The sequence below is a fragment of the Hyla sarda genome, chromosome 4 (genome assembly GCF_029499605.1).
Source record: "Hyla sarda isolate aHylSar1 chromosome 4, aHylSar1.hap1, whole genome shotgun sequence".
Taxonomy (NCBI): Eukaryota; Metazoa; Chordata; class Amphibia; order Anura; family Hylidae; genus Hyla; species Hyla sarda.
In genome coordinates, this window is record NC_079192.1 from 408,865,111 (window position 1) to 408,889,372 (window position 24,262).

The 24,262-nt window shown below is 45.5% G+C and overlaps 1 protein-coding gene across 2 annotated transcripts in view; it reads left to right on the plus strand.

Moving 5' to 3' along the window:
* The first annotated feature begins 2,321 nt into the window (after positions 1 to 2,321).
* LOC130267625 (aldo-keto reductase family 1 member D1-like) overlaps positions 2,322 to 24,262 on the plus strand; it is a 39,899-nt gene continuing 17,958 nt past the window's right edge. Inside the window, exons 1-6 of one of the 2 annotated variants that reach the window (XM_056517665.1) lie at positions 2,322 to 2,736; positions 3,197 to 3,232; positions 4,253 to 4,357; positions 21,206 to 21,373; positions 22,708 to 22,824; positions 23,875 to 23,952. In XM_056517665.1, the coding sequence (XP_056373640.1) occupies positions 4,265 to 4,357; positions 21,206 to 21,373; positions 22,708 to 22,824; positions 23,875 to 23,952 (456 nt within the window). In that variant the 5' untranslated portion in view covers positions 2,322 to 2,736; positions 3,197 to 3,232; positions 4,253 to 4,264. The remainder of the gene's footprint in view (positions 2,737 to 3,196; positions 3,233 to 4,252; positions 4,358 to 21,205; positions 21,374 to 22,707; positions 22,825 to 23,874; positions 23,953 to 24,262) is intronic. The other variant, XM_056517667.1, reaches the window with a different exon arrangement.

Below are 24,262 nucleotides of genomic sequence, written 5' to 3' on the forward strand. Positions count from 1 at the left end.
ATACTGTATATAATGTGAGGGGTGGACTCACTTATTCGATATACTGTATATTTAATGTGAGGGGTGGAGTCACTTATGGGAGATACTGTATATATAATGTGAGGAGTGGAGTCACTTATGGTATATACTGTATATATAATGTGAGGGGTGGACTCACTTATGGGATATACTGTATATATAATGTGAGGGGTGGAGTCACTTATGTGATATACTGTATGTATAATGTGAGGGGTGGACTCACTTATGGGATATACTGTATATATAATGTGAGGGGTGGACTCACTTATGGGATATACTGTATATATAATGTGAGGGGTGGACTCACTTATGGGATATACTGTATATATAATGTGAGGGGTGGAGTCACTTATGGGATATACTGTATATATAATGTGAGGGGTGGACTCACTTATGGGATATACTGTATATATAATGTGAGGGGTGGAGTCACTTATGGGATATACTGTATATATAATGTGAGGGGTGGAGTCACTTATGGGATATACTGTATATATAATGTGAGGGGTGGACTCACTTATGGGAGATACTGTATATATAATGTGAGGGGTGGACTCACTTATGGTATATACTGTATATATAATGTGAGGGGTGGACTCACTTATGGGATATACTGTATATATAAGGTGAGGGGTGGACTCACTTATGGGATATACTGTATATATAATGTGAGGGGTGGACTCACTTATGGGATATACTGTATATATAAGGTGAGGGGTGGAGTCACTTATGGGATATACTGTATATAATGTGAGGGTTGGACTCACTTATGGGATATACTGTATATAATGTGAGGGTTGGACTCACTTATGGGATATACTGTATATAATGTGAGGGTTGGACTCACTTATGGGATATACTGTATATAATGTGAGGGGATTGGCGTGGACCGTGTCGTTGGACCGGTTCTAAGTTGCTACTGGTATTCACCAGAGCCCGCCGCAAAGCGGGATGGTCTTGCAGCGGCGGTAGCAACCAGGTCGTATCCACCGGCACCGGCTCAACCTCTCTGACTGCTGAAGATAGGCGCGGTACAAGGGATTAGGCAAGAGCAAGGTCGGACGTAGCAGAAGGTCGGGGCAGGCAGCAAGGATCGTAGTCAGGGGCAACGGCAGGAGGTCTGGAACACAGGCTAGGAACACACAAGGAAACGCTTTCACTGGCACGATGGCAACAAGATCCGGCGAGGGAGTGCAGGGGAAGTGAGGTAATATAGGGAAGTGCACAGGTGAACACACTAATTAAAACCATTCGCCAAACAGTGGCGCACTGGCCCTTTAAATCGCAGAGAGCCGGCGCGCGCGCCCCCTAGGGAGCGGGGCCGCACGCGCCGGGACAGCACAGACGGGGAACGAGTCTGGTAAGCGGGTCGGGATGCGCACCACGAGCGGGTGCGTCCCGCATCGCGAATCGCATCCCGGCTAGGGACATTATCGCAGCGCACCCGGTCAGTGGGTCTGACCGGGGCGCTGCGAACAGGAGAACGCTGCGAGCGCTCCGGGGAGGAGCGGGGACCCGGAACGCTCAGCGTAACACATAGGAGACCGAGGCATCCCCCTTAGGAATAACATCGTTCACCATCGAACCTTTTGGATACGAAAGGTGATGAATCAGGTGGAACTTTCCCGGCTCCTTCTTGGGGACAACCCCGAAGGTAGAAAAAATCCTTCCCAACTACATCCTGCCCATCAACACTTCTGGTCGTTCCCTGTTCTACTTTAAATCCTCCCCCCCCCCCCCCCCCCCCCCGGGACAATGCACTACTGCGTTGGATCCCCCGCATTATGAGCATTTATGCTTGTACTTACACAAGCTGAGGAATTTGCAGTGCCCTTCATTAAAGAGCCAGCAGGCACCAGGTTGCCGCACCGCCACTCATCCTGTGGCCCCTGACTGAAAGGGGGGCGCCTTTTGCGCCATCATAAGTCACAGCCACACATCGGCTGCCTTGGCTCCCCAGCCATCCTCCAACGACAACTGGTGTCAAAACTTCTCATCATAGTGCCACCAAGTGCTGCCTCCGTGCGCCCCATAAGCACTGTAAACCGAATCCATGTAGATGAAGAGTTCAGAGCAACATTCAGGGCACTGCTTACCCATAATACAGCCCCGGACCACAAATGCCTGGAGACAACTCCCCATAGGCTTGGCCACCCGGAGTTATCTAGCACAGGAGGACAGAGCAAAAACTCAGGTGCATCAACAAAAAGGGGGCGGGGTCACCCCTCCAGAGCCCAGCTGCAGAGGGTGGAGGCAACAACATACCTACTTCAGTAGTGCTGGCTGCAACAGTTGGAGGCACCTCCTCAGCAGAGGAGGATGAAGGGGAAGAAGCAGGCACAGTAGTTCCCATTGCACAGCAGTAGGAGTCCTGAGCAGCGTGGGTTAATAGAGCAGACACAGGAACCCTGGGACACAGCTCCTGAGCCCCAGAAGGGGAGGGGCCAGTGCCCTCACTGACTGAGCAGCAGCTCATCCCTCTGCACAGTAGTGCGGGGCCGCTGCCAGATGTCAGGGAGGGGGAGCTGGGGCTCAGTCAATCTGGGGGCCGCCCCAATGGGACCACAGCCACGCCCGGCCGGGTACCCACCTGTAGAGATGAGGAGAGGGAAGCAGCCGAGGCAGGAACCCATCATCAGCCCGCACCCGCTCTCGTAGAACAGCTATTAATGACTCGTCAGCCATGGTGGAGGAAGCTGCACCTTCACCCCAAAACCGGTGAGTAGATGGCAAAGCAGAGAGGGGGAGGGGTCATAACCACTGTGGGCGTACACCAGAGTCTGGTCCACTTCCATGAAGTGATACCTCAACATTCCCTGTGGTCTGTCTCTTAAAGGGGTACTCTGGCGCCAAGACAACTTATTCCCTATCCAACAGATAGGGGATAAGATGCCTGATCGCGGGGTCCCCCGCTATCATTAGCCTCCGGAGCGAACATCACTCCGGGTCTGATAACTCACGATCACAGGGCTGGAGTATCGTGATGTTACGGCTCTGCCCCCAGCGGCGGGATCGCCGTGATCAGGCATCTTATTCCTATCCTTTGGAGAGGGGATAAGATGTCTTAGCGCCGGAGTACCCCTTTAACCCCTTGCTGCCCTGATTAACCCCCTGTTCCTGCAATCAGGAAAGTTGTGAGAAACTTTTATAAAACTTTACACTTTATTCTTCTTCTCAGCAGAATCTTCTGTAACTGTGGCCGGAGACAATAGAGGTGATCACACCCCACGGTGTCCCCCTCCTCTCGGTCTCTTCTCTCCCCCAGTGTCCCCCTTCTCCTGGTCTCTCCCCGATGTCTCCCTCCTCCCGGCCTCTCCCCCAGTGTTCCCCTCCACCTGGTCTCTTCTCTCCCTGGTGTCCCCCTCCTCCTGGTCTTTCCCCCTGTGTCCCCCTCCTCCTGGTCTCTCCCCGATGTCCCCCTCCTCCTGGTCTCTCCCCGATGTCCCCCTCCTCCTGGTCTCTCCCCGATGTCCCCCTCCTCCTGGTCTCTCCCCGATGTCCCCCTCCTACCGGTCTCTCCCTGGTGTCCCCCTCTTTCTGGTCTTTCCCCCTGTGTCCCCCTCCTCCTGGTCTCTCTCAGTGTCCCCCTCCTCCTGGTCTCTCCCCGGTTTCCCCCTCCTCCCGGACTCTCCATTGTGTCCCCCTCCTCCTTGTCTCTCCCCTGGTGTCCCCCTCTTCCTGGTCTCTCCTCTGGTCTTTTCCCCAGTGTCCCCCCTCCTGGTCTCTCTCGGTGTCCCCCTCCTCCTGGTCTCTCCCCGGTGTCCCCCTCCTCCTCTCCCTCGGTGTCCCCTCTTCCCAGTTTCTCCCCCGGTGTCCCTCTCCTCCTTGTCTTTCCCCGGTGTCCCCCCCCTCCTCCTGGTCTCTCTCGGTGTCCCCCTCCTCCTGGTCTCTCCCCGGTGTCCCCCTCCTCCTCTCCCCCGGTGTCCCCTCTTCCCAGTTTCTCCCCCGGTGTCCCTCTCCTCCTTGTCTTTCCCCGGTGTCCCCCCCCTCCTCCTGGTCTCTCTTGGTGTCCCCCCCTCCTCCTGGTCTCTCCTTGGTGTCCCCCTCATCCTCTCCCCGGCCCCGGTGTCCCCTCTTCCCAGTTTCTCCCTCGGTGTCCCTCTCCTCCTGGTCTTTCCCCGGTGTCCCCCTCCTCCTGGTCTCATCCCGGTGTCCCCCTCCTCCCAGTCTCTCCCCTCCTCTGGCCCGCCCCCATCCTCAGCACCACTTATGACTTGCCTGGTCGCCCTCTCAGTTGGATCCCAGCATGGAGCTGACTGCAGAGCAACACCGCATCCCCCTAAGCGATGGCAACAGCATCCCTGTCCTGGGGCTCGGCACCTACTCCTCCCCGGCCACGGTCAGTCCATAGTGTAGCTGTAATAACTTTAGTACTGGTGTAATAGTCCCTTATATGATTGTCCAGGGACCGAAACTACTGCTGTCATATCAAGGGCACTGCTGTTATATGGTACCACTACTATACTGGTATTGCTTTTATATTGTACTACTGCTATACTGGTACTGCTGTAATATTAAGGGCACTGCTGTTATATGCTACTACTACTATATTGGAACTTCTGTTATATGCTACTACTATACTGGTACTGCTGTTATATGGTACTACTACTATACTGGTACTGCTTTTATATTGTACTTCTATACTGGTACTGCTGTTATATGGTACTTCTATACTGATACTGCTGTTATATGGTACTTCTATACTGGTACTGCTGTTATATGGTACTACTACAATACTGGTACTGCTCTTATATGGTGCTACTACTATTCTGGTACTGCTGTTATATGGTACTATTTCTATACTTGTACTGCTGTTATATGGTACTACTACAATACTGGTACTGCTCTTATATGGTGCTACTACTATTCTGGTACTGCTGTTATATAGTACTACTACTATAAAACTGCTGTTTTATGGTACCACAACTATACTTGTACTGTACTGCTCTTATATGGTACTACCAATATAATGGTACTGCTATTATATGGTACTACTACAATACTGGAACTATACTTGTACTGTACTGCTCTTATATGGTACTACCAATATAATGGTACTGCTATTATATGGTACTACTACAATACTGGCACTGCTCTTATACTCTTGCACTGCAGGTACTATTATAAATGACCCTGTTACTCCTGTATTATTATTGGTACACTTGTTATACTCCTGGTAATACTGGTGGCACTACTGATATACTTCAGGTAATATTGCTTTACCCTCCCGGTTCTACTTTCATATGCTGTTTACAGCTATATTGGTACTGCCCTTATATTCCTGCTTCTACAACTGCTACACCATTGGTACTGGAAAAATAACCCAATTACTCTTGTAATATCACTGTTATAACTGTTTTACTCTTGGCAATACTACTGTTGTATGTTTGGCACTATTGTTGTTCTTCTGGCACTACTGTCCCCCCCCCCCCCCCGATACTACTACTACTACTACTATGCTACTGCTACTACTTTTATTTTTTGAGAGGACAATTACCTACTATAATAACCCCATTCTTATTATATTATCCCTATTGCAACTGAAATATTCGTCTAAAAACCCAATTACTGGCCGGTACTACTGTGTAGTACTTTGCTTAGTAATGATACAATAGCCTTGCTATTTATATAAAAGCCATCTTATTAGTATATGATACCCTTTACTGATGTTATAAGATGTCATATTACTCATGTTATATCCTTTTAAACCCCTGTTATTACTATTACTCTTTAATGACAGTCGTACAAGTTTCTGAAATACTCATAAATACTTAATATTGCTACTATAATACCGTATAACCCATCAACCTTATTATTGCTAAAATGACTTCAATAATTTCCCTATTATTATGATAATACACTTATTATTACTACTGTGATATAATTATTGATACTCTAATACTTCTGTTACTACTGTAATATCCTTATTACAGCTATACTAGCCCTAACTACTATAGCTTTTTAATCTCATATTACCCCCAATACTACTGTAATATCTTATTACTTCTATATTACCTCTGTAACTACTGTAATATCCTTATTACTTCTATACTAGCCCTACTTATGCTGTAATATTCTAGTAGTACCCATAGTACTACTGTAATATCCTTTTCAATCCTATAATACCTGTGCTACTACTGTAATATCCTTTTTAGTCCTATAATACCCGTACTACTTAAAGGGGAAGTCCAGTGCTGAAAAACGTATCCCCTATCCTAAGAATAGGGGATAAGTTTCAGATAGCGGGGGGTCCAACCGCTGGGGCCCCCCGCGATCTCCTGTACGGGGCCCCGGCTCGCTGGACAGATAGCGGGTGTTGACCACCGCACGAAGCGGCGACCGACACGCCCCCTCAATACATTGCTATGGCAGAGCCGGAGATTGCCGAAGGCAGCGCTCCGGCTCTGCCATAGAGTTGTATCCCGCAGACTGCTGGGGCCCCGTACAGGAGATCACGGGGGGCCCCAGCGGTCGGACCCCCCTGTGATCTGAAACTTATCCCCTATCCTTAGGATAGGGGATAAGTTTTTCAGCACTGGATATCTCCTTTAAGTATTATAACTATCCCTGCTATAGTGAAAGGCGAATAAGGTAAAGAAACCGGTTAGCGGAGGCGATGCACAACTGTAGTCATGAAGAGAAGACTCGAGCAGCTCAGGACAATAAAACTTTTATTGGTATAATTGGGGACAACGCGTTTCGGCATACCATAATGCCTTCCTCAGGTCCACTTACAGTTCCCAGGGGTTGATTGGGCTCAGTTCTGGGTTGCTGGTTGTGGAAGTCCTGTGTGTATCTGTGCTGCCGCGGTCCGCGGCAGCACAGATACACACAGGACTTCCACAACCAGCAACCTACATAAAGGTCTATTCAAACAGTGTTAGGCAATTTATAAATACTGCTAGACTATTAGTGTTTTGTTTTGTTTAGTACCAGGTTATCAGTGATGCCCCCTTTAGCCAGGACATCTGATGTGCTCTGTGCCAGTCATATAGCACCCTCCACAAAGTGCTGATAAAAAAATCTTAAACCATACATATGTCCGTTCCTCAGGGGCGGAACTAGGAGCCTGGCTAGGTGCTCTGTATCAGGTGGGTGCCAACAGGCCACAATTCTAGATGAATGTATATAGATATAGGGCTAGTGTAGAAAATGTAATCTTTGCCCTTGTGGAGGAAAGTTTTTATCCCCTGTAAGTCAAGTTCTCAACCACTACTCCCCTACCCCGTCCCGGTAGTTGCTGGTTCTCAACCTAGGTACCTGCTGAGCTGAATGAGTTAATGAATAAAGTCTCTGTATGGAGCAGAGCCATGTAAATAAATGTGTAACCGTAACATTGGGCAAAGGTCTGGCCATGACCATAAAAACTAATCAGATATTTCCTCCATGGGCCTCACCTCGTCAGCTAGAATCTCTATTCGCACCTTGGAACAATTTGGGCAAATAGACGTGGCCACCCCGTCACCTGCAAAGAATTTAAGCTGTTTTCCGGCACTCAGAGCTTTTTTTAAACCTTTATTTAACTAATTTCAACTTTTCTACATCCCAGACATATTGAGAGTTTCGATCGCATCGGGTGTCACTCCTGAGACCGGTTGCGATCCCTAGATTTGTCAATCAAATCTGACCATTTTCACTATATAAGCCTATGCAGCGAAAAGGTTGGATATAGTGACTAGGCAGGGAGTCAAGCGTGCTGACGCTCACTTTCCCGTCTTACAACTCACCATTGCTGGAGGTCTCAGGAGTGACACCCGCTGTGATCGAACCTTTTGACATGTGAGGGCACTTATAGGGGCTCCAGATTCGGCACTCAGTCTGTATCATTGCAGGTTGCCCAGACATATTGAGAGTTTGATCGCATCGGGTTTCACTCCTTGGACCCGTTGCGATCACTAGATATAAGCCGGGGAAGTGAGTGTCAGCGCGCCGCTCACCACCCGGCTGTCAAACAAATTCAACCTTTTTCGCTATATAAGCCTATGCAGCGAAAAGGTCAGATATAGTGGCCAGGCAGGGAGTCAAGCGTGCTGCCACTCACTTTCCCATCTTACAACTCACCATCGCAGAAGGTCTCAGGAGTGACACCCGCTGCGATCAAACCTTTTTGACATGTGAGGGCACTTATATGGGCTCAAGAATCGGCACTCAGTCTGTATCATTGCAGGTTGCTCAGACATATTGAGAGTTTTGATCACATCGGGTGTAACTCCTGAGACCCGCTGCGATCACTAGATATAAGCCGGGGAAGTGAGTGTCAGCGCGCCGCTCACTCCCGGCTGTCAACCAAATCTGACCTTTTCGCTATATAAGCCTATACAGCAAAAAGGTTGGATATAGTGGCCAGGCAGGGAGTCAAACGTGCTGCCACTCACTTTCCCATCTTACAACTCACCATCGCAGGAGGTCTCAGGAGTGACACCCGCTGCGATCGAACCTTTTGATAGGTGAGGGCACTTATATGGGCTCAAGAATCGGCACTCAGCCGGTATCATTGCAGGAGACAAGCTCCATAGACCTATAATAGAGCCAACGAGACGGATTGAGTGGCGAGCTGGCAGGTGAAGCGCACAACTGCATTATTCATCCAGCTATATCTGGGGATCGGTGGGGATTTTGGGGCCCCGATTGATCAAAACTTTTGACATGTCTGCATGACACATAAGAAGTCGCTTTAGATAACAGGTATTATCATTTATTTTTCCCCGACACTCCACTTCTGTGAGGGGAGAGAAAAGATATCAATGTGTGGGCAGGAAGAGGGCATGGTAGCACTGCTGCAGTGATGAGTGCAGGGAGGACCAGAGGCCAATCACTGCTGGGGCTTCAGGAGACTGGGAAATCTGGGTAGCACACATGTTTCAGTGAGGAGTGCAAGGAGGACAAGCAGTCTATCAATTCCAGGGCTTCAGGAGACTGGGAAAGCTGGGTGGCACGCAGTATGCATGCCACCCAGCTTTCCCAGTCTCCTGAAGCCCCAGCAGTGATTGGCTGCTCTTCCACCCTGCAAACCTCACTGCAGAATTGTAGGAAGGACGATGCTCTACAGTACCCAGTGATATTCCCCCATGGTGGAGACGGGTATCAGTTTAACGTAAAGGGGTACTCCATTGGAAACATCTTATCCCCTATCCAAAGGATAGGGAATAAGATGTTAGATCGCAGGGTTCCCACCGCTAGGGACCCCCGCAATCTCCGCCACAGCACCCCATCAGTGGGCGCGCGGAGCGAACTCTGCTCCGTGCCCGATGACTGACGATGCAAGCCGTCACGCCGCTTCCATTCACGTCTGAATGTCCATAGACATGGATAGAGGGGGCGTGGCGTGACGTAACGAACATGGAAGCTGCAAGCTGCCCGCACAGAGATCGCGGGGGTCCCCAGTTGAGGGACCCCCCACGATCTAACATCTTATCCCCTATCCTTTGGATAGGGGATAAGATGTTTCCAATGGAGTACCCCTTTAAGGCAAGGCAACACAAGGTACCCAGCTAGTTTATTCTACGAGAGTGCAAATTCGGTCTCGTATAACATCCTTTGTGGCGTATGAGTGTTGCCAGTCCAGCTCTGGATGAGCAGTGCAGGTTTCATAGGCGTCTGGACCCTCGTGTAATGTATGTAGCGGTAGATTTATAGGCCAGCTGGGAGTCATCGTCTGTATGTTTTATTACACCAGGAACGAGCTGAATCGTTTCCAGGCCTTCCGATAATAATGGGTAGGGAAACAGAAATACTCACAGGACTTACATTTATTTTTCATGTTCAGGTTAGGAAATTGGCTCCGCTCCCTCCATGTTTAAGGAGTTTCCCCAAAGTCCTGAAGAGACGCACTGTGCAGCCGGGACACTTAAGCCAGGGTGAGCGCAGTTCATCTTTACCTCATTCAGGACCAGGACGAGGAACTATCACAATACTGGAAAAGCCGTATCAGCATTTAGTGCGGTGCGAATGACAAGCCGGTACCGCGTCGTCATTCCTGTTCACCGGTACTGACTGCCATCTGTACGTTTTACATACTATAAAGTACAGGGGGGCAATGACACGCTGAAGTTTGGGGGACAGGATATTGACACTTGGGGGACAGGATAATGACACTTGGGGTACAGGATGATAACACTTGGGGTACAGGATGATAACACTTGGCATACAGGATAATAACACTTTGGGTACCGGATAATGACACTTGGGGTACAGGATAATGACACTTGGGGTACAGGATAATAACACTTGGGGTACAGGATAATGACACTTGGGGTACAGGATGATAACATTTGGGGTACAGGATAATAACACTTGGGGTACAGGATGATAACACTTGGGGTACTGGATAATGACACTTGGAGTACAGGATAATAACACTTGGGGTACAGGAGGATAACACTTGGGGTACAGGATAATGACACTTGGGGTACAGGATAATAACACTTGGGGTACAGGATGATAACACTTGGGGTACAGGATGATAACACTTGGAGTACAGGATGATAATACTTGGGGTACAGGATGATAAAACTTGGGGTACAGGATAATAATACTTGGGGTACAGGATAATAACACTTGGGGTACAGGATGATAACACTTGGGGTACAGGATAATGACACTTGGGGTACAGGATGATAACATTTGGGGTACAGGATAATAACACTTGGGGTACAGGATGATAACATTTGGGGTACAGGATAATGACACTTGGGGTACAGAATGATAACATTTGGGGTACAGGATGATAATACTTGGGGTACAGGATGATAACATTTGGGGTACAGGATAATAACACTTGGGGTACAGGATAATAACACTTGGGGTACAGGATGATGACACTTGGGGTACAGGATAATGACACTTGGGGTACAGGATGATAACATTTGGGGTACAGGATAATGACACTTTGGGTACAGGATAATGATACTTGGGGTAGAGAATAATAACACTTGGGATACAGGATGATGAAACTTGGGGTACAGGATAATAACACTTGGGGTACAGGATAATAACACTTGGGGTACAGGATGATACCACTTGGGGTACAGGATAATAACACTTGGGGTACAGGATGTTAAAACTTGGGGTACAGGATGATAACACTTGGGGTATAGGATAATGACACTTGGGGTACAGAATAATAACACTTGGGGTACAGGATAATGACACTTGGGGTACAGGATGATAACACTTGGGGTACAGGATGATGACACTTGGGGTACAGGATAATGACACTTGGGGTACAGGATGATAACACTTGGGGTACAGGATGATAACACTTGGGGTACAGGATAATAACACTTGGGGTACAGGATAATGACACTTGGAGTACAGGATAATGACACTTGGGGTACAGGATGATAACACTTGGGGTACAGGATAATAACACTTGGGGTACAGGATAATGACACTTGGGGTACAGGATAATAACACTTGGGGTACAGGATGATAACACTTGGGGTACAGGATGATAACACTTGGGATACAGGATGATGACACTTGGGGTACAGGATAATGACACTTGGGGTACAGGATGATAACACTTGGGGTACAGGATAATGACACTTGGGGTACAGGATAATGACACTTGGGGTACAGGATAATAACACTTGGGGTACAGGATAATGACACTTGGGGTACAGGATAATGACACTTGGGGTACATGATGATAACACTTGGGGTACAGGATAATGACACTTGGGGTACAGGATGATAACACTTGGGGTACAGGATGATAACACTTGGGGTACAGGATAATGACACTTGGGGTACATGATGATAACACTTGGGGTACAGGGTAATGACACTTGGGGTACAGGATAAAAACACTTGGGGTACATGATGATAACACTTGGGGTACAGGATAATGACACTTGGGGTACAGGATGATAACACTTGGGGTATAGGATGATAACACTTGGGGTACAGGATAATGACACTTGGGGTACAGGGTAATGACACTTGGGGTACAGGATAATGACACTTGGGGTACAGGATAATGACACTTGGGGTACAGGATAATAACACTTGGGGTACAGGATAATGACACTTGGGGTACAGGATAATGACACTTGGGGTACAGGATGATGACACTTGGGGTACAGGATAATAACACTTGGGGTACAGGATGATGACACTTGGGGTACAGGATAATAACACTTGGGGTACAGGATAATGACACTTGGGGTACAGGATAATGACACTTGGGGTACAGGATAATGACACTTGGGGTACAGGATGATAACACTTGGGGTACAGGATAATGACACTTGGGGTACAGGATAATGACACTTGGGGTACAGGATAATGACACTTGGGGTACAGGATAATAACACTTGGGGTACAGGATAATAACACTTGGGGTACAGGATGATAACACTTGGGGTACAGGATAATGACACTTGGGGTACAGGATAATAACACTTGGGGTACAGGATAATGACACTTGGGGTACAGGATAATAACACTTGGGGTACAGGATAATGACACTTGGGGTACAGGATAATGACACTTGGGGTACAGGATAATGACACTTGGGGTACAGGATAATGACACGCTGACACTTGGGGGGACAAGAATATTGTTTTGGAATGTTAGAATCTTCCTATTTGCCTCTTTCTCCGCCCTATAATCTCTCGGTCGTTCACCTGTCGTTACTTCTTCATCCTCAGATTACAGTTTTATGCTTTCTGGGTGAAGGATCGTGTTATTGTAGGATCACACAGATCTTGGAGCGGGGGTCAGGGTTTATAGGTCAGGTTGTACAGCAGTTTTGTTTGGCTTTTTTCCATGTAATCATTAACACATCTCCAATATGCTGAGCTGACAATCTTTAGGAATAGATCCGGGGAAGATCCATTTTGCATTCATAGAGGTTTCCCATATGATAATGATATGATATCAGCCACATAGTGTGTAAGGTCGTGTGCCAAGGTCATCCACTGCCAGTACTACAAAAACTTCCACCAGATCTGAATGTGTTGTCGTCTGTATAAAGCTCCATAACTACAGCAGGGGATCCCCACAAGGGTCGGGATAACATTTTCACAACATATTTCCTACTTGGCGCGGCGAATGCCCCAGTTGTAGCTCATTGTGAAAACGTATTTCTACTGCAATAATCATATAAATCGATTGCCACATAAAGGAGAAGCGCTACAGACGTTTTTACCGTGTGATACTACAGCTCCCAGCATGACCTGAGCAGTGATAAAAAATAATTATTACCAGTACAAGACTAACGTATGACTACAGCACTGATGGGACACAACCTGGCAGAATACACAATGATATCAGTGACTCACAGGAGACGTCTCTTTTTTGTCTTCACCATCTCGTCCAGAGCACTTTCAGCTTCATCTTTCCTCTGCTGAGTTTGATAGGGCAAACACAGTATTATATTCAGGGGCACAGTGTGTGGCAGGGTTATATTCAAAGGGTAAAGTGTGTGGCAGGGTTATATTCAGAGAATAGAGTGTATGGCAGTATTATATTCAGAGGACACTGTGTGTGTGGCAGTATTATATTCAGAGGGTACAGTGTGTGGCAGGTTATATTTAGAAGATACAGAGTGTGGCAGTATTATATTCAGAGTGCACACTGTGTAGCAGTATTATATTTAGGGGCACAGTGCCTGGTAGCATTATATTCAGAGGGCACAGTGTCTGGCAGTGTTATATTCTGAAGGTACAGTGTCTGGCAGTGTATTATTCAGAGGGTACAGTGTCCGGCAGCATTATATTTAGAGTATTTAGGTACAGTTTCTGTTAGGGTTATATTCAGAGGGTACAGTGTTCAGCAGCATTATATTCAGAGGGTACAGTGTCTAGCAGCATTATATTCAGAGGGTACAGTGTGTGGAAGCATTATATTCAGAAGGTACAGTTTCTGTTAGGGTTATATTCAGAGGGTACAGTGTCCGGCAGCATTATATTCAGAGGGTACAGTGTCTGGCAGCATTATATTCGGAGGGTACAGTTTCTGTTAGGGTTGTATTCAGAGGGTACAGTGTCCGGCAGCATTATATTCAGAGGGTACAGTGTCTGGCAGCATTATATTCAGAGGGTACAGTGTCCGGCAGCATTATATTCAGAGGGTACAGTGTGTGGAAGCATTATATTCAGAGGGTACAGTTTCTGTTAGGGTTATATTCAGAGGGTACAGTGTCCAGCAGCATTATATTCGGAGGGTACTGTTTCTGTTAGGGTTATATTCAGAGGGTACAGTGTCTGGCAGCATTATATTCAGAGGGTACAGTTTCTGTTAGGGTTGTATTCAGAGGGTACAGTGTCCGGCAGCATTATATTCAGAGGGTACAGTTTCTGTTAGGGTTGTATTCAGAAGGTACAGTGTGTGGAAGCATTATATTCAGAGGGTACAGTTTCTGTTAGGGTTGTATTCAGAGGGTACAGTGTCCGGCAGCATTATATTCAGAGGTTACAGTTTCTGTTAGGGTTGTATTCAGAGGGTACAGTGTCCGGCAGCATTATATTCAGAGGGTACGGTTTCTGTTAAGGTTTTATTCAGAGGGTACAGTGTCTGGCAGCATTATATTTGGAGGGTACAGTTTCTGTTAGGGTTATATTCAGAGGGTACAGTGTCTGGCAGCATTATATTTGGAGGGTACAGTTTCTGTTAGGGTTATATTCAGAGGGTACAGTGTCCGGCAGCATTATATTCAGAGGGTACAGTTTCTGTTAGGGTTGTATTCAGAAGGTACAGTGTGTGGAAGCATTATATTCAGAGGGTACAGTTTCTGTTAGGGTTGTATTCAGAGGGTATAGTGTCCGGCAGCATTATATTCAGAGGGTACAGTTTCTGTTAGGGTTTTATTCAGAGGGTACAGTGTTTGGCAGCATTATATTTGGAGGGTACAGTTTCTGTTAGGGTTATATTCAGAGGGTACAGTGTCTGGCAGCATTATATTTGGAGGGTACAGTTTCTGTTAGGGTTCTATTCAGAGGGTACAGTGTCCGGCAGCATTATATTCGGAGGGTACTGTTTCTGTTAGGGTTGTATTCAGAGGGTACAGTGTCTGGCAGCATTATATTTGGAGGGTACAGTTTCTGTTAGGGTTCTATTCAGAGGGTACAGTGTCCGGCAGCATTATATTCGGAGGGTACTGTTTCTGTTAGGGTTACATTCAGAGAGTACAGTGTCCGGCAGCATTATATTCGGAGGGTACTGTTTCTGTTAGGGTTGTATTCAGAGGGTACAGTGTCTGGCAGGGTTGTATTCATCACCGTCTTCATATATGTATGAAAGAATGAGGATCTGATGACAAAGTGAAGACCCAATGATGTCTACGCGTCAAACTCTGAGCATATAAGATGCAGCTGGAAGGCATCATGGTGGGTTGGACCAGATGGAGAAGGAAAGGAAAGACTACAAAAAAGTTGTCACCTCTGAGCCACTGATATCATTGTTTATTCTGCCAGACTGACCCATCACTGCTGTAGCCACTTATAGGTTATGATAAGTGAAACAACAACTTCCAGTATACCCTTACCACTGCTTAGATCATACTGGGGACTCTAGCTTCACATGGTAAAAACGTCTTTAGCGCTTTACCCTTACTTGCCCATTGGTATATTTGATTATTACAGTAGTGAACACCGTGGACATTGGCCAAGTGGGGAACCTGTTGTTAAAATTTGAATCCTACCTCTGGTCCCAGCCAATGTAATTTATGGGAATGCATGGGTGAGTGTGGTTACATTTCTGAAACAAAGGAAGCCCCCTTTAAATGGAGTCACCTGTAAAAATACATAAAGTTTGATGATTTATTCAAATGTTCCTTTATTGTTAAAGGCATGGAGCCATGAACGTAAGGTAGCGCTCCGTCTATGGCGTACAATGCTTCTATTATATAATCCCTATGTTTGAACAGTAAATCTGTCTGAACCCGGTGACTTTACTCCACATGATTCCACAGTGAACTATGAATGAAGGACTCTCCATGTCTGATGTAGTGTACAATGTAGTACGGGACACCCTGCGGCACATTTTGTGCTCTTTGAGGAAAGCTTCTCGGGTCCTTAAATGACCCAATGTTCAAAAGATTAGTTCATCCAAAATACAATACAGTAGCTTTGTTGGTTTAACCTCAGATTAGTATTGTCACCTATTTTACACCTATTGGAGCTGTTTGATTATCCTGTTAGTATCACTAAACCATTGGATCAAACCTGATGAGATCCTCACCTACTGAAACCACGTCCAACACCTCTCCTACCACATGGGGAGTACAGAATAATGACACTTGGGGTACAGGATGATGACACTTGGGGTACAGGATGATTACACTTGGGGTACAGGATGATAACATTTGGGGTACAGGATAATGACACTTGGGGTACAGGATGATAACACTTGGGGTACAGGATAATGACACTTGGGGTACAGGATGATAACACTTGGGGTACAGGATGATAACACTTGGGGTACAGAATAATGACACTTGGGGTACAGGATGATTACACTTGGGGTACAGGATGATAACATTTGGGGTACAGAATGACACTTGGGGTACAGGATGATAACACTTGGGGTACAGGATAATGACACTTGGGGTACAGGATAATGACACTTGGGGTACAGGATGATAACACTTGGGGTACAGGATGATAACACTTGGGGTACAGGATAATGACACTTGCGGTACAGGATGATAACACTTGGGGTACAGGATGATAACATTTGGGGTACAGAATGACACTTGGGGTACAGGATGATAACACTTGGGGTACAGGATAATGACACTTGGGGCACAGGATGATAACACTTGGGGTACAGGATGATAACACTTGGGGTACAGGATAATGACACTTGCGGTACAGGATGATAACACTTGGGGTACAGGATGATAACACTTGGGGTACAGAATAATGACACTTAGGGTACAGGATGATAACACTTGGGGTACAGGATAATGACACTTGGGGTAGAGAATAATGACACTTGGGGTACAGGAGGATAACACTTGGGGTACAGGATAATGACACTTGGGGTACAGGATGTTAACACTTGGGGTACAGGATGATAACACTTGGGGTACAGGATGATAACACTTGGGGTACAGGATGATAACACTTGGGGTACAGAATAATGACACTTAAGGTACAGGATGATAACACTTGGGGTACAGGATAATGACACTTGGGGTACAGAATAATGACACTTGGGATACAGGAGGATAACACTTGGGGTACAGGATAATGACACTTGGGGTACAGGATGTTAACACTTGGGGTACAGGATAACAACACTTTGGGTAAAGGATAATAACACTTGGGGTACAGGGTGATAACACTTGGGGTACAGGATAATGACACTTGGGGTACAGAATAATGACACTTGGGGTACAGGATAATGACACTTGGGGTACAGGATGATAACACTTGGGGTACAGGATAATGACACTTGGGGTACAGGATAATGACACTTGGGGTACAGGATAATAACACTTGGGGTACAGGATAATGACACTTGGGGTACAGGATCATAACACTTGGGGTACAGGATCATAACACTTGGGGTACAGGATGATGACACTTGGGGTACAGGATAACACTTGGGGTACAGGATAATAACACTTGGGGTACAGGATAATGACACTTGGGGTACAGTATGATAACACTTGGGGTACAGGATAATGACACTTGGGGTACAGGATGATAACACTTGGGGTACAGGATGATAACACCTGGGGTACAGGATGATGACGATTGAGGTACAGGATAACACTTGGGGTACAGGATAATAACACTTGAGGTACAGGATAATGACACTTGGGGTAGAGGATGATAACACTTGGGTACAGGATATTGACACTTGGGTACAGGATAATGACACTTGGGTTACAGGATAATGACACTTGGGGTACACGATAATGACACACTGACACTTGGGGGACAAGAATATTGTTTTGGAATGTTAGAATCTTCCTATTTGCCTCTTTCTCCGCCCTATAATCTCTCGGTCGTTCACCTGTCGTTACTTCTTCATCCTCAGATTACAGTTTTATCCTTTCTGGGTGAAGGATCGTGTTATTGTAGGATCACACAGATCTTGGAGCGGGGGTCAGGGTTTATAGGTCAGGTTGTACAGCAGTTTTGTTTGGCTTTTTTTCCATGTAATCATTAACACATCTCCAATATGCTGAGCTGCCAATCTTAAAGGAGAACTCCAGGACATAAAAATTGTCCCCAATAGTGCCGGCAGTAAAAAAATAAAGATGTACATACCTTCCTCCGCTCCCCCGGGGCCTCCGGTAACCGACTCCGGTCTGCGCCGCAATCCACTTCCTGGTTGCCGGTGGTCGGATGAATCAGCCAATCACCAGCCGCAGCGCTGTCCCACTCGGCCGGCGATAGGCTGATCGGCAGTGTGACGTTTTCGGCCCCGGCCGCAGGTGCCGGTGTAGTGAAGAATTTTGTGTCCTGAAGCGTTTTCACACTGCCGCTCAGCCTATTGCTGGCCGAGTCGGACTGCGCTGCGGCTGGTGATTGGCTGATTCATCCAACCACCGGCAACCAGGAAGTGGATCGCGGCAGAGACCGGAGCCGGTTACCCGAGGCCCCGGGGGAGCGGAGGAAGGTATGTACATCTTTATTTTTTTTACTGACGGCAGTAAGGGTGACAATTTTTATATTCCGGAGTTCTCCTTTAAAGAGGATTAGCTATTTTGCATTCAAAGAGGTTCCCCATATGATAAAGCAATGGCATATTAGTCACAAAATGTTTTTATTGCATTATTGGATACAGTTTAATGATGCATAGGTCACATGCTACTCCTAGCCAATCATTGTAGGAGAAGTCCTCAATCCTACCTTCATCTCCTGGGGAAATGAGAGGATCCAAATCTGTTGGAATAAGTTCTGGTCTGGCTGTGCCCATGCCACATGACTCTCAGCTCAGCTCCTAGGCATAATTACACATAGGCCACATGTCATCAAATAGGCCACATGACATCAATCTAAGTCTGCAATCAAATTGCTGTTCCTGCTCCTTGTCCCTGTCCATGCACTGAGGATATCTTCCTTTCACTTTCCAGTATCACAGAGGGAGAAATTTGTCTTGTAAGAGAGGAAAGGTTAAACAAGGGCCTCTCTGCATTACTCTGATCTTTTGTGAACCAAATAATTGGGCCAGTGCGCCTGTTTTCTGCATCAGCAAGACTTCCTTGGATGAGCCTTTTGAGTGTTGTGTCACAGATTGCCACCAAAGAGTGAGCAAAGTGAAGTCTACATTTTGCACCTTGTGAGCCAACCAGCGAAGACCCTCATTTAGCAGTTTCAGTCATTTTGGACTGAGAACTTGAGAATCAGAGAGCATATACATCTTCATCAGTCACTACACATACACATTCTTAAAGGGATTATCTAGGAGTAGAAAAACAAAGCAAATTTCTTTCAAAAAAACGCTCCCGGTCTGTCTCCAGGTTGGGTGTGGTTCTACAGCTCAGTTCCATAAATACCTCAACAAACCTGGAGACAGACAGGGAGCGGTTTTTGAAATAACCCTGGTTTTTGGATAACCCCTTTAACCCCTTAAGGACCTGGGGTTTTTCCGTTTTTGCATTTTCGTTGCTTACCTTTAAAAAATTATAACTCTTTCAATTTTGCACCTAAAAATCCATATGATAGCTTATTTTTTCACCACCAACCACCAGTTATTTTACCCAAAAATCTACTGCAAAACTGAAAAAGAAATCATTGTGAGACAAAATTGAAAGAAAAACGCCATTTTGTAACTTTTGGGGGCTTCCGTTTCTACACAGTACAATTTTCGGTAAAAATGACCCATTCTCTTTATTCTGTAGGTCCATACGATTAAAATGACCCCCTACTTATATAGGTTTGATTTTGTCGTACTTCTGGAAAAAATCATGCAGGAAAATGTATACGTTTAAAATTGTCATTCTGACCCCTATAACTTTTTAATTTTTCCGCGTATGGGGCGGTATAATTTTTTGCGCCGTGATCTGAAGTTTTTAGCGGTACCGTTTTTGTATTGATAGGACTTATTGATCATTTTTTCATGATATAAAAAGTGACCAAAAATACAATATTTTGGACTTAGGAATTTTTTTGCGCGTACGCCATTGACCGTGCGGTTTAATTAACGATATATATTTATAATTCGGACATTTCCGCACGCGGCCATACCACATGTTTATTTTTATTTACACTGTTTTTTCTTTTTAAATGGGAAAAGGGGGGGGGGGGGGTGATTCAAACTTTTATTTTGGAAGGGGTTAAATGATCTTTATTCACTTTTTTTCACTTTTTGTTTGCAATGTTATAGCTCCCATAGGGGGCTATAACACTGTACACACTGATCTTTTACATTGATCAATGGTTTCTCATAGGAAACCATTGACCAATGATTCTGCCGCTTGACTGCTCATGCCTGGATCTCAGGCACTGAGCAGTCATTCGGCGATTGGACCCCAGGGTTAATTAAAGGGTTAATTGCGTGCGTCACCGCGATCAGTGCTGCGTGCTATTAGCCACGGTTCACGGGCCCCGACCCGGTTATAGAACGGGAGCGGACTCATGACGTACCGATACGTCATGGGTCCTTAAGGGGTTTAAGGCAGAAAACCATAAAAGTGAGGTATACCATCCCAGTACAATGCTTCTGTTATGAAATCCTACAATAGTGTTTGAACATAAAGTTCATTTGAACCCGGTGATTCTTCTCCACATGATTTTACAGTGAGCTATGAATAAAGGACTCTTGATGTTTGATGTAATCTTCAATGTGGTGCGGGACACCCTACAGCACATTTTGTACTCTTCCAACAAAGCTTCTCTGGCCCCTAAATGACCCAGTGTTCAAAAGATTAATTCTCCGAAAATACAAAGTCCTGCTAAGCTTTGTTAGTTTAACTTCAGATTAGTCACCTATTCTATGCAGGTGTCTATGGATACTCTCTGTAGTACTGTGGTCATCGTGTTGGGATGACTATAATATGGAATAAAAGCTGATGAGATCCGACCCATACTGAAACCTTGGCCAATCCTTAGAGCCCAAAGGGGTGGCTTTACCTCTAACCAGTTGACACTCACATACAGCACTATACATGGTTCTTTCTGGCTGATCATGTACAGACATTCCGTCCATGAAGAATGGGTCTTGTATGAGTTAAATTTGGAGACTTGTTGGGACACTTTTGGTAATTTTTATTTGAATCTTGCAGACCCCTAAAGGAACCTGTTTGGAATCTGTCAAACTGGCCATAGACATTGGTTATCGTCACTTCGATGGAGCCTTTGTGTACTACAACGAGCACGAGGTTGGGGAAGCTATCAGAGAAAAGATATCGGAAGGCAAGGTGAAGAGAGAAGACATTTTCTACTGCGGAAAGGTAGGTCGGTTGACCGGTTGGTAACGTTACATCGATGCTCTCCCAACTCTATCACAAAATGTCATCAACGAATCTGTAGAAGTTTAACACTTTCCAAGTACGGTACTTTCTCTAAATCAGTGGTAACTTAAACAATTAGTAGTTTTATGCCCGACCAAGAATACCCATCTTCTTGTCCAGGAGCGACTTGGAGATTTAGAAGAAAACTTTCAGTAAATGGTGAGTAATGAAATATTCTCCTGGCAGATGGCAGATCCTCGTAGCTGGTCTTCTGCCAATGAGCGGCTTCCGTGACCTCTTCCAAGATGAGGGAGGACAGATCATTGGTTTGCTGTTTGGAAGGACTCCTGGTCCTACAAGGCAATTTCAGGTTCTTCTAAGTTTCCAGGAACTCTATGGCCCACGAGACAACTCTTGGCTCCGTCTCGTGGCTTCTGTCCACAGACACAAATAGCTGAATGGTTTCTGAGGTATTTTCTTCTAGAACTCAGGATACGTTCCCTTTACCGCCGATGAAATATGTCTTCACCCCTCGGTGTTAAGGACACCACAATAAAGCTTTTCTCCCATTTTTGTTCTGCATTTTATCCTTATACAACTGGCTTCTAAAATCTTCAGTATTTTCCCTCCCCTTATCTTAAATGGGCACTGTCATTAAAACTAATTTTTGCGTTTGCATTCCTTTATGGTAAAAAAATCTTTCTAATGTACTTTGTTTAAAAAAAAAAAAAAATTAAGTTTTCTATGTTTTATTTGTGTTTAAAAAAGCTGCCACTAGGTTTTTTGCCTACTTGTCCAGAGCACATTTTTCCCCATCTCTTGCACAGACATTGGACTCCTGCTGGCCTGGCAGAAGTCCAAAAACTGAGGGAGGTGTGCACAGCCTTATCCAATCATAGCTCATCTCACACTGAACTGCTCTGTGCTGTGTGTAGCAGAGTGAGGGAGGAAGTTCTCCCCTGTATGGCTTCAGATGATGTCATGCCTGCTGGGGAACGCCCCTTCCCTGTCTGTGAATCTGACTGAGCAGAAAATACAGAGAAATATCAAGGTAGAAAACGAAAAAAATTATAAAAATAAAGGCAGGGGGTGGTTTATCATGACGGGGGCAGTGAACTGGAAAGATTATAAAATGTAACAAGACCATGACAGGTACTCTTTAAAGATACAAGGTCATCTTTAGAAGTGACCCCAATAACAGGGGCAACAAGCTTAGCAGAGTGCCTCATAATATTTGCCGTTAACCAACATTGTAAATCTCAGCACAGATTCGGTAAAATTGTCTAATGTTTTTTTTTACATTTTTTATTTTATTTGACTTTCTATTGTTTTAGCTTTGGAACACCTGTCACCCTCCGGAACTTGTTCGACCGACCTTGGAACGGACTTTGAAAACGTTAGGTTTGGATTATGTGGACTTATATATAGTGGAGCTGCCAATGGCCTTCAAGGTAAAACTTCAAACTTAATTATTAGTATTAATATTATAGTCATTTTTTTTTATGTTTGAAGCGCTGTTTTGTTTTTGTTTCCCCCTTAAAGGGGTACTCCACCCCTAGACATCTTATCCCCTATCCAAAGGGTTTGGGATAAGATGTCTGATCGCGGGGCTTTTTCTGCTGGGGACCCCCGAGATCTCCCTCGTTTAGAGCCCCAGGTACAGCTCCAGAGGCTCGTGACGTCACAGTCATGCCCCGCTCGTGTTACGACCACGCCCCCTCAATGCCAGTTGAGCGTCCGTCACGCCCCCTCATATAGACTTGCATTGAGGGGGCGTGGCGTGACATCACGAGGGGCGTGGCTGTGACTTCACGACCCCCGCACCTAGCATTCGGAACAAAATGTTCCGAACGCTGGGGCAGTGGAGTTCCCCTTTAACCCCTTCCTCCGTCAATGATGTTTGCCTTGTTTGTAACTGGTCATCTTTTCCACATACAGACCCACATGAGGGCTTCTTTTTTTTGGGACCAATTGTGTGACATCCTTCATTTTTACCATAAAATGTACTGCAAAACAGAAAAAAAATTGTGGCCCAAAATTAAACACCTCGTCCCCCCTGCAATTTTTAGAAATTTTAGTTTGTGTGCTATTCTGTGTTAGTTCGTGTTATTCTGCAGATCAGTACGATTACTCCTTATATCATTCTCCTTATGTTTCACTACGTTAAAAAAATTGAAAATTAAATTGAAAAAAAAATGTTATGCTTTAAATCACCATATTCTGAACCTTATCATTTTTTTTTTTTTTTTTTTTTTTTTACTGTGTACTCATGGCTACCATTTTGGTTTCAATGGGTCATTTCTATTGTTTTTTATAACATTTTCTCTGAAATGTAATAGAGATTGTGGCTAAAGATGAATAATTCTTATTTTTATAATTTTTTTTTTTTTTTTTGCATTCACCAAGCAGCGTTACCAAACATGCTTATTTTTAATTTTGAATTTAGACTTTTAAAAATATTTTTAAAAAATAAATTTTGTTAACATTCTACCTTTTTGCAGCCTGGAGATGCAATTTACCCAAGAGATGAAAATGGAAAGTTTGCTTATCACAAGACAGATCTGTGTGCTACTTGGGAGGTAAGGCAACGTCTACTGTGGTATTCTCGAGGAGCATACTCAATGAGGGCGTTACTGTGTTATTCGGGGGCTTTAATAGAGGCGGAGCTTAAAATGTCCCATGATTTTAACCCCTTAACGATGCAGGACGTAAATGTACGTCCTGGTGAGGTGGTACTTAACGCACCAGGACGTACATTTACATCCTATACATAACCGCGAGCATTGTAGGGATCCTCGGGTCATACGCGGCATGTCCCCGCAGCTGATAGCAGCCAGGGAGCCGCCGGTAATGGCGGACATCCGCGGTCCACCATTAACCCCTCAGTTG